The sequence below is a fragment of the Papaver somniferum genome, chromosome 7 (assembly GCF_003573695.1).
Source record: "Papaver somniferum cultivar HN1 chromosome 7, ASM357369v1, whole genome shotgun sequence".
NCBI lineage: Eukaryota > Viridiplantae > Streptophyta > Magnoliopsida > Ranunculales > Papaveraceae > Papaver > Papaver somniferum.
The window spans coordinates 76124189-76136469 of NC_039364.1; the positions used below are offsets into that span (position 1 = coordinate 76124189).

The 12281-nt window shown below is 36.0% G+C and overlaps 1 protein-coding gene across 1 annotated transcript; it reads right to left on the minus strand.

Annotated features, from left to right (window-relative positions):
• Window positions 1-1405: 1405 nt before the first annotated feature.
• Window positions 1406-3810, minus strand: LOC113292744. Its single transcript, XM_026541613.1, has 2 exons — window positions 3571-3810; window positions 1406-1682 (listed from the first exon to the last, which is right to left on the minus strand). The coding sequence occupies exons 1-2, from the start codon at window positions 3691-3693 to the stop codon at window positions 1587-1589; spliced, it is 219 nt and encodes a 72-aa protein (XP_026397398.1). The 5' UTR covers window positions 3694-3810; the 3' UTR covers window positions 1406-1586.
• Between the last annotated feature and the right edge of the window lie 8471 nt (window positions 3811-12281).

A 12281-nucleotide genomic window follows, 5' to 3' on the forward strand; every position in this document is an offset into this window, starting at 1 on the left:
AGAATTGCATAATGCATATCATCCAGCAGTTGTGATCTGATGCATATCATCCAGCAGTTGTGATCTGATGCTGCTACGAGAAGAATTCAACCATAAACTATTTAAACTTTCAACTCTTGCATGTTTGGAAAGAATATCTGCTACCTTATTCATCTCCTTTGGTACATAATGACATGACTAATGTCTTTAACTAAATATGAAGTCTCCAATCTAGACAGAGATTTCCACTGTTGACAGCATCAACCACCAGTTTGGAGTCAAGCTTGAAACGTGCTTTGTCCAACATACTCTTGCCCAGCATACACCTTTATCTTTGTATTTCTTTTCTGTTTTTGCTAGTTGCTGAAAGTGATTGGAGCCCATGTTGCACTTAAAAGTGGTTCTTGTAAGAGCCTGAAGTGTTATTGCTCATGGTCTGTAGTTGCTCTTCTTAATGAGAATGTTACTTGTTTTTCGGCGAAGGAATATAAGACATGACTTGGGATTGAAAACTGGAGAAATGAGAATGATGACTGAGTTGAAGAATCGCTAGGGAAAAGGATCGAGTTCAGGAGAAACAAAATGAATGAGAGAGAGAATAATCGAGCGAGTTTTGAAGAATTTCTAGGAACTAGAATCACCAGGAACTAGAACATGAACTAGAATCAAGAGTATTCATCAGTAAAGATCTGCACATGCGAACTCAACCTGGGTTCTATCTTTCAATTACAAAATCCAGAAAGCAAAGAAAAGACAGAATACTCTTTCTAGAGAGCCCAATATTTGGCTGCCAAATTGCACCCTAAGTAATTTTATACCACGCATAATTAGTTCAAACGGCTATATACCTTCAGCATGGAAATGAAAGTTTCAATCACATCAGCTCACCAGAGACCCACGATATCAAACTGATAACACTATATGCAATTATAAAATTGCAACATTATGTATAGAAAAGATTCTCAAGGAACAGCATTTTCAACCAATTTTGAACTTCGTTTCAAAGTCCTAACAAATCCTATTCCAAGTTGAATTGCTATAATCAAATTGAATTAGTGTAAAATCTCAAATCTCATCTTCATCCTACACTGTGGTGACCCAACAGCCACAAGTTTATGTAATCCTAAAAGGTGGAACCAATCTGATAGTTAAACCAAACCAACAACTTCAGATTAGTGGTTTAACCTGTGGGAAGTGAAAGTTAACAAGTAAACACATCAGCTTTTCGAATTATGAGTAGTAGAAAGAAACGAGAGGCTCTGAAATCCTAGATTCCACTATGTTCAGTGTGCCTAGGTTTATTTCATTACAGCAACAAGTGCAACCAAAAATCTGCCGAGACCCGATCAGAATGCTTGACTCCAGGATAGTCAAGTATCTAGTTTGACATTTGAAACAAGGAGCACATTCTTTTCTGACTAAAACATTAAGAGAAACAAAAACCATGCAGTGTAAAATTGACTGTAACAGCATCTTCATATTCAGGCAGATCAGTTGAGTGGTGAATTATTATCATATATGTAAACAGTACACACTTTTCAAAGTCAAAACAAAATCCAAGATGAAGTTACCCAAAATGAGCTCAACTAAATTGCTCGACATCTCTTTCACTCTGCCACTTCCACTGGGTCTCGAGCTTCAACTTCTTTCAATTTCTCCAAAGCTGAAACACGTCCATCCATTGATTCATATAGCCCTTTCACCTAGAGAAAATAATAAAAACTATTGAAATTAAATCAAACTTTAGGCTGCAGCACATCCGAGTCCCATCTAAATAAAGATTATTCACTCAGTTCTACAAGCTTGTCAAAAGTACGGCTAACGAATCGCATCGGCACAACAATTGTAGTCTGAGTACGTTCACATAATTTGTGCTCTTATCCCACAAGAGAAAGCTTTAATTCGAAAGAATGGACAATTAATAGCAAAAGTGAGACGCAGGGAATGTCATGCCGTGAATACATCGAAAAACTCGACTTATAAATTCAACCTATCAATTTTGCTGCAAGGTCTCATATGCGAAGATAAACTCCCACAGTCCTTCCTCCACACGAGCTAGAAGTAGGAAAGTTACATCTTCCTACCCTTGTCCTTCTACAAAAAGGGTCGTATATCTCAAAGTACTAATACAGCAATAACATCTTAAAGTTACGTTTTTATCCACTCTAGACAACCAAAATTTTTTTTGCTCACCTGAACTTTAGTTTTAATATTATGCTGGATGATAACCAGTTTGGTTTCTATCCCCCAATCATTACAATGAATATACACATGCAATCAAGTTGGCCTAATCTTGTGTTAGAAATGTGTGGCAAATTGCATACAGAGGTGGGGAGGTGTAGAACATAACAAAAGGTTGATCTGATTTGATTCGGTTCATACAAAGTAATTGGTTGGAGGGAAGAACAGACGTGGCATTAACTTATCGACACTCCAACATAAAGCCTGTATTTTGAAAGGGACGTAAGGAACCATTAATTAGCTCGCCAGCTCTCAGTGATCCTTGTTAGCTAACCTAGTCCATCAGTTAAAACAGTTCTCCAATTGTGACCCTAGAAGCTGGGGCAGTGCACGTTTGTAAGAGACATAAACGTTGTCGTGACTGTCATTGGTAGTTTCATGCTTAACAAAAAAGTAATTTGACTAGTATAATGCTAACAAGAAACTCGAAACTACCATATACCATTAGCTATCTATTTTAAGTTTAATTTTAATTTTAATTTATTTTTTGATCAGCTACCATTAGCTCTCTATCTCCCGTTATTTCTCCATTTTTGTATACATATTCCAATTCAGTTCACGTAACAAGTTGCAGTAAACGCAAATGATAAGCAAGTGTAAGCTGGAAATTTGGATAAGACACTAAAATACAGAATCATACTTAATAAAGAAACAGGACCAAGACTAGCCACGCATACAAGCAACATTCATATCAAAGCCTAGCCCCAACAATTTTAAGCCGATCTCTTAGTCTCATACTCTACTACACAGCCTAAAGTTTTCACAATCTTTACATCCATAGTTCATCAGTATCGATGATTGATATTAGAAACAGAGTTCCTGCTGCGTCTTGATTTAATTTCAAAGTTTTGCTAAAAAGAATACCGATTATAAAAACCCAAGCCATAGCAATAAAAGAGACCAATATGTTAAAATGTAGGTTAGTCTCTCATCAATGCTCTGCAAATCTGTAGCGCAATTTCCTGGGTACTGGTCGAACTATACAAATTACGTTTCCTCTTCTAGATAATTTAAATTCTTAACTAACTCTGACCCTTCAAAACCCTAATTATACCTTCACACTGCCTTAAAAACCCTAAATACTGTCTAGCCGGAATGATTTCCATGTAATTTCACACTGTATTCACTCATATCTTAATACGGGTTCGTAACCTAACAACGTTTCTTAGTAAGCGAAAATTGGCAAGCCCCAAAGTAACAAATATTGTTCTACTCTTATTAAAATTCAGGGAAAACCAGAAATCCCATTTTTCGGGAAAATCAAATGGCAGTGTATAGTATGAGTATAAAAATGGTTTTCACATGAACAAACCAAGAAATCTAATTTGGAAATAAGAAAGTAACCCTAACCTGTTTAGAGATGGCTTCGTGAGCAACCTTATAATCCTTGTGAAGGATATAAAGAGCCACACCAGAGGCTGTAGCTGCTCCTACGAAGAACGATGCTAGCCTTACTCTCAGAACGTAACCCATTCTCTCTCGTGATAAAATCAGATCGAATTGTGCTTGTCGAAATTTTTCGAAGGGAGTTTGACGAAAATTAGAACACTTCCGTATGCTGGGGGCAAGAAGAAAACTTCGATATTCGCTTGATGAGTTGACTCACGATTATAGACTGCGTAGAGTCGGTGTTTTTAAACCGGACCAGGCATCGAACCAATAAAACTATTAGGTCCGGTTCAAGTGGTTCGACAAGTGGTACAACCGGGGTCACTGGGTTGCATAACCAGGAATCCTTTTCTGTGCACATTCTTTCAAAGAGTGTCAGTTTGACATGTTCATTCGGATCTATGTGTTCCATGGTATAGCAAGTTCAAGCATGGTGCTGTGGTACATGGAGAATTTGAAGGAACCAAACGGGAGAGTGTTGACAGAGAGTGATCAACAACTCAATCACTAAATGAAGTAGATTTCCACCCTCTGTCCAACTCTATATCTCCAGATTTTGTGTAAAAACATGGAGAGAGAATGAGCGCAAAATACGCTCTATCTTGACAGAAAATTTTTCTTTATTTCAATGGAGGTTTTGGGTAACACTAAAGGAATCAGATTGGAGGAGAGGAAGAGAAGGGGTTTCTGTTCTTGGATACATTTCTCAGTTGATATGGCGTATTGGTTGGTGGATGTGATACAAGAATCGAAGGATTTTAATTGTAACGAAAGAAGATGGCCAAGAAGAGAGGGTGAAGCATCATTCTTAGGAGAAGTTAGGGAAAATGAAGCAGGGAGATATTTCAGAATCTCAAAAGTACGAAGAGGATATGGTCCAAGATCTTATGCTCTGTGTATTCCATATGGTGATGGTGGCTATTATTGGGGGGTGTTTTGCAAGGAGATTCTAAGAGTCTTACAGGAGAATAACTTGAATAGGAGGTTAACTAAATCACTACCTAATATATCTGATTTTCAAACCACTTTACCAAGGAAGGTGATACAGAAAAAATCTTGCAGGGGACTGATTAAAGTGGATGGTATTGTTAGATGGCCTAGGGTTGCTATGGAAGTGCTGAAACAGATGCAGTGGGAGTCCTTTATGGATATGGAGATTATTGATGCACAATCTTCACCCATAGATTTAGCAAAAGACTATTGGCTGGATCTCTGGAGACCAAAGAAGATTATAGTGGATGATTCGGTGGTCATATTATCACATATGGTAGTAGTATCTGACAAAGTTCAAACTTCGAGAACAACGGATAATACTTTTGAGCAAGATGTTTTAATACCAATTCAGGCAATGTCGAGATTTGGTAAGTGGATGAAGATTAGAGGAATTCCACATCAGTTTTGGAGTTATATCCTATTCAAGTCCATTGGTGATTATTTGGGTGGTTTCATGGATGTTGCAGACAATACGTTAAAGAAGGAAGGTTTCAAATTCTTTAGGATAAAAATTAAGAGAGATTTTTCGGAAACTCCGGCGATTATGATGGTGGAAGATGGTGACCAAAATTTTGTCGTTTCGATTGAATGAGATTACAAATTTAATCCTAAAAAGAAGGCTACATTGGAGGAGTTTAACAGACTATTGACTAAGTTTGAAAATTCACAGAAAATTTCAAATTCAAAAAAAGATACTCCCACTTTTCTTGGGGCTAAGTCGGACCGAGTTAAGAAATCGGTCTCAGTTGGATTGACTCTGGAAAAATGAATTGGAGAGACAGATATTGTCTTGTCTTCCAAGCCAAAAAATACATTGGCAAGTTCGTCTTCCAGTCATGTCTCAATTTCAGGTAGGATGGTTTAGGAGGTTGGGCCAACTCATCTTGGGACTCTAGGTGTGAATGAAATGGAAGGAGGAGATCTCATTCAACCTATCGAGCTTGGCAATGATGATACTAATTTGGAGAATTCTGGAAGAGTTGTTACAATTCCCATTTCTCAAAATAATGTCATTATTTCCACTAACAATAAATTTTAACTTTTAGATGATGGGGGATGTGAAGGTGCGGTTCCCGCTTCATCTAGGTTGGAATTAATTGATAGTGTATTGGCTGCTGAGTCTTTTGGATTGAAAAATGTGGTTGGATATGAAGTTGTAATTCCCAAGCATTCCAATAACCAGATGACTACAGATGTCTGGGGTTTTTTTTCACTGGATGACAGTTGTGGTGTTGGTAACATCGTTGTTGGTGTTAAGAGCTTCTTTGGTTTTGACCGCAGACAATGGGGTTTATTCCTCAGCTAAGACTGGCGACCTTCAAATTGTCTTGCATGATACCATGATGAATGATATTGCTTCTTTAGAGCTTGTTACTGACAGTTTACCTCTACAGACGTCTAATCCAAAGGACCTTATTCATGTAAAGGAGTATCAGATTGTAATCAAGCTTGGAAACTTACAGAGCACGGACATAGACTCTAATGAGGTTATTTTCTCGACCTCTAAGATAATATTTGAATTGTGATGTAGTCTTGGGGGTATTGCTGGCAAAGATGAGAAAAGGGCAAAAGAAGTAATTGAGGAGATTCTGTTCAAATACAGGGACAAATATAAAGTCATTGCCGAAGGAAGGAAGGTGCATGATAGTTGTGATTCTCTTAACTCTAGTGCTTCACAAGAGAGGGGGATGAAGTGGAAAAAGTAAGTTCGAGGAAGTTGTGCTTTGATAATGGGAACTAAATTTATTAGTTGGAATATCAGGGGGGTGAATGCATATAACAAGCAAATATCAGTGAAGTATCTGATTGTGGCTCACAACTGCTTGGTTTGTGCTATTCAAGAGACAAAACTGGTTAATATGTATAACTGGTTTGTCATACAACTTTGGTTTGATTCTGAATTTGAGTGGGAGTTCATTCCATCTCAAGGAAATGCTGGTAACGGTAGCGGATTAATCACTATATGGGATAGCTCTATTTTAGAACTGTTGGATAAGAGGTTGAGGGTTAATTCCATTTATTGTCTCTTCAAATTTAGAATCAATGTATTTAAATTTATCCACATCAATGCTTACTCGCCGTGCGACTACATCATAAGAGAAGTTTTTTGGAAAAATTTAGCTGAAATCAGACAATGGTCCACTGAACCATGGTGTTTTGCTGGAGATGTTAATGTTGTAAGAAGTGATGCGGAGAGGAATGGATTTTGGGGTGATACATGGAATATGAGCTTTCTTAATGAGTTCATTCTGGAGCAGGAATTAATTGATTTACCTCTTAATGGTGGTGCTTACACTTGGACCAATAAGCATGATGAGCCATTACTTTGCGGGCTAGACAGATTTACGGTGTGTACTGCTTTTGATTTAATGTTCGCAAATGCAACTCAAACTGCACCGGTAAGAACTTTGTCTGATCATAATCCATTACTGTTGGACTTAAATTCAAGTGTTAAAACTAATTCAAGCTTTAAGATAGAGAACCATTGGCTAAAACATCCAGACTTTGCTCAACTGGTTGAAACTTGGTGGAAATCTATGGTATTCGTGGGTTCGCTAAATTATATTTTGTTTAGAAAGCTTCAAAATTTGAAGTTTTTTTATCAAAAAATGGAGCAGAGAGGTGTTCGGGAATGTTAGAAAGGAGGAGGATTAATTAACTAAGAAAATAAAAATCTTAAATTTAGATGAAGAATCTGCGAGTCTTTCTTCTTCTCAGATAGAAGAAAGGGCTAACCTGCTGGTGAATCTTAATAATGTCAAAGTGATTAGGGCGAGAATGGCTCATCAGATGGTGAAACTAAAGGGCTTTAGGGAGGGTGGCAAATATACAACATTTTTTCCATAAAATTGCAAATGCTAATAGGATAAGAAACTGCATTACTAAGTTGGAGGTGGCAGAGGTGGATGTTTTTAATAGGGATGTGATAAACAAGGAAATTCAGCAGTTTTATACAACTATTTTCACGGTTAAGGATCCAGTTTCTCCTTCTTTTGATAACATGGATTTTAAAAGTATTTATTCTACTCAACAAAGTTGGATGGAGAGACCTTTCGGGAAAGATGAGGTGTTGGACGCTATCAAGAAATGTGGTGCATATAAAGTACCGAGTCTGGATGGCCATAATATGGAATTCTTTAAAGCTTGTAGGAGTTTTCTGAAGGTGGGGATGATGACGGCTGTAAATGAATTTCACTGTAAAGAGAAGCTAGACTGGAGATTTAATATGGCTTTCATGAGACTCATCCCTGTTAGAGCATAACTCGGTTGAACTCACCAAGCGTTGGTATGTCAAGTTTGGTTGTCATATTTAAGAGTGTCAAAACTCATATAAAGTCGCTTGGTTGTAAACTAGAGTCAACTTCGTTTAGGTTAGACTAGAAAGTCTAGGAATGTTGAGACATATAAATATTACTCCGAAGACCTGAAGAATGTGAAGAAGAAGCGAACTACGACGACAACATCATCCTTCCTCTTGAGGTTATTAATATTGACTTAAATTGTTTCATTCCTGACGTATCTTTCAAGTCGTGCTATATTGAAAACATAACTGCGAAGTTGTATATACTGTACATATTGTATAATACTCTAGTGATGTGACATTGTCATATTTGTTTGATCATAGTATTAGGGATTAGACTACTATGTATAACGCTTATCTTTTGAACTTCGTAGATATAACATCGACATAAATTTGTATATATTGTTATGATTATGTGAACGGGTTATGGTGAAGATTTCATCCTAGGAAACAATGTTTTACATTTGTTTAAAGGAAGTACATTCATGAGCTTGTTTTGTGAATCGAAAGGGAAATCATTAGGCTTATTGGTACGACTATTCATTGCAAATCTTTGGATTACCAATATGTGTGAGATGGTAGAACCGATCGTAAATTTGTTATGTATCTTGGTACAACTAATCACAAGTGCCTGATTTTTGATTTAGTATGACTAGTTTTTATTAATTAGTGTAACCGATCCTAAGTAATCATCATGAGATGGTATGATCGATATTTGTAATTAGTGTAACCGATCCTAGTAATTGGTATGACCGATCACAGAGTGTGGTATAACCGATTCCAAGAATGTAAATCCATGTAAATATGAATAAGGATTTACAGTGAAGATATTTCAACATACTTTGAACACGTACAATAACTCTTATCATTTATTGTTCAAAGATATTCCTTAGTACTCAAGGAGATCCTATACCGAAATAAATTGAGAATCTTTTAATTAAGGTTTTTTGTTTTATATGCTTTAATTACCAGCAATTAAATGCATATCTCTAGAGAATAAAAATTAGTAATGTGCATTTACTAATTGGAGATTTTCTATTGAGAGATTTCGGAAATTTTGGACAAGCATTTATATTGGAATTAGGAAAACGGAATTTTGCTATGTATTGCATATCTTGAGAATATTTTCGGTTTTGGAAATTCATTGGTGTCCAAACATCCTTGGTATATAAATACCTAAGTTTGCATTTCTAATAAACTATCCTAAGAGCCAGGCAAACTTCATTTTTGTTGCTTCTGGTGAAGTTGTCTAATCGGAGAGGAAACTATCCTAATTAGGTGAAATCTCTTACGACCGCTCGTTTAAAGACTTCTATGGGATCAAGAAGCTCTACGAGTACCGTTGGTGGAAAACTAGATAATTGCAGTGTTATTAGTTTCTGATTGATTTGATTGACTAACGGTTGTTGAAACTTTGATTGCACTTAGTTTGTTTATTCTTGAGAATGTTCTCTTCTGATATAAGATTCACTCAAACTAGATCGAAGTATCGACGGGATCTAAAGAAATCGTGTGATAATCTATTGTTAACAGACTCCGTTCTGTGTGTGATTGATCACAAGAGATTCAAGTGGTGTTGTGTAGGTGTTTATTGAAGATCAAAGAAGATTTGAAGACGAAGAAGATTTAGTTCTCATTTATTTGGTGTGCACAAACCTTAATCGGTTGGGATCCAACTAGAATCATATTTATTCGATTGAGTAGTTTCGTGAGATCGACATTCTCAATATATTTCTTTGAGATTTATTTAAGATTGAGTGTGAATATAAACTTGACTACTTTGGTAGTTTTTGGATAGATTGATCTAACCAGACAAAAGAGTTTATTAAATTAGAGCTTTTGCGTATGACTTGATATATCTTTATCTTGAAAGAATCGAAAGAGTTGGTACCAAACATATTTGTTGTTCCTTTATTGTTTGGAATACGATCCAAAGGAATTGTTCCAGTGCGTGCACTCATCGAAGTCGGAAGCACAGGGATACTGAGGAAACTAAGTGAACAAAGGGTAGTTGCTTGGTCTCAACTATACGAAGTTGGTGTAGATTTTGCATAACGGATTAATTCTGAGAGTATTCAATTATGGACTAGGTCCCGGGTTTTTTTTACATTTGCAGTTTTCCTCGTTAACAGAATCTTGTTGTGTATTTTACTTTTCTATTTCCGCAATTATAATTGTTTATTATAACTAAAAGTAAAATACACAAAAGTTAACTCCGATATACTTGATAGTGATCCTATAGAGTTTGGTTAAGTCCAAACCTATTATCAAGTATCACACTTTGGCAATCGTATTGTCTCGATCTCGTATCCATAGACAATCAAACAAAGTGTAAATACCGATTTGTTGCAGTCTCGACTTTATCCGTAGACGATCACTTTCGGTAAGAGGATTTATAGGTGGATAAATAAAAGATTGTGGTGTATTTGGGTACCCTCGTCTTTTCGATCCATAAGAAAGAATACTTAGCAACTCTTAAGGATTTGAGGCCTCTAAGTCTAATTAGTACGTAGCTTTTATAAGATAATCTCCAAGTTACTTGCGGAGAGAATCAAAATAGTTATGCCTAGTCTAATATCAAATGCTTAAGGTGCTTTTATAAAGAATAAACAAATTCTTGATGAAATTATAATAGATAACGAGTGTATTGATAGTAGATTAAGACATAAGAAGCATGGTATTCTATGTAAGATAGTCATGGAGAAAGCTTTTGACAATGTCAATTGGCCATCTCTTTTTACTATTTTGAAGAAGAATGGATTTGGAATAAAGTGGATTGAATGGTGGATCAAGTGGATTGAATAGATCTCTACATTCTGCTACATGATTTCCAAAGAATGGATGAGGGATTTCATTTTTTGGAGACTGAGTTGAGCTCAGAAATCGACGAAAACTCAGCTCCAACTCGGCGAAATTTTCTTCAATTTTTTTCTTCTTCAGTGTGGATTCAATCTTAAATTCAGGTGATTTTTCAGTCAAACTGATGATTGGTGGTGTAATAATGGTGACCCTGTTCAATAAATTCTAATCAATATGTCGAAATCCATCGAGAATCAGTCGGAAAATGGATCTCATTCGAGATCCAATATGGAAAAACCTTGTTCTTATTTTAACAAAACTTTTGAAGATTCTACAAGTCAATTTGAGAAAAGGAGGACTGATATTATTCCTTCCATGTTCATTCCTGATGACGTTATTGACGACTACTTGGATGAATTGAAATACAGTTTGATTGAGAGATTAGATTTTGTTAAGTTGAATATGAAGGTTGTAGAAGCTTCACTGAGACAACAATGGTCAATTAAAGGTAATCTTCGACTTATTCCTTTGGGAAAAGGATTCATCATTACTAAGCTTGATAATATTGATGATAAAAATTATATCTAGAAGGGTCTTTGGGTTGTTGAAACACAAAATCTCAAACTCAAAGACTGGGAACCTAATTTTACCCTTGAAAATCATAAATATACTTCAGCATTTGTATGGGTTATGTTTCCAGGCCTTAGGATTGAATATTGGAAAGAGCATATCATTTTACAAATGGGTAATACTGTTGGTAGAGCAATCAAAGTTGATGAAACTACTTTGAAGAAGCTATGCCAGTGTTTTAGTAGAAATTGATTTAGCAAAATATATTCCTAGCAAGATATGGGTCAAATAAAAGTATGGAGAATTTGAATAAGCTTTACAGATCCCAAAACTTCAAAAATTCTGTAATCATTGTCAAGCTGTGGGCCATCATGTAGCAGAATGTAGAAATAAAAGAAGTGAATCATCTCCTATTACTTTAGATCAAAACAATTGGGTGAAAAAGCAAAAAAACAAATGGAGACCCAAAACTTTTAAGCATCCAGAAACTATTGGTTTTGACATTTGTTTCCAGAAAAAGTTCCAGATAAATCTAAGGAAAATGTTGGAGAATCTCTCCTTAGTGACAATGAGATTGATGCTATAATTCCTCCTATTCTATATCAAGGTGAAGCATCATCTGAAAGGTTTCATATATTACAAAACAAAGAAGATGAATTTAAAGGTACTTTGAATTCTCATGAGGAGTTTCCAATATTATCTATGGATAAACTTCTAAACTTGTGTTCCAATGCTCCTTGTATTACTAATGTTATGGAACCACCTATTACTTCTGCACCTCCTATTGCACCTGCTGGTAACCAAGTGGCTGTGGAGAAAATGAAGGAAAAACCTTTAGTAAAGGAAAAGGCTTAAAACCTAATGTGGTCACAAGAAAACAAGCTGCTTCTGGTACAGATTCTGATCATAAATTAAAAGATTTTGGTGATATTGGTAGCAAGAAAAATCAGGGTAAGAGAAGTCCTAAAGCTTCTCAACATCTTTCCTCTCAATGAAGATCTTTTACTGG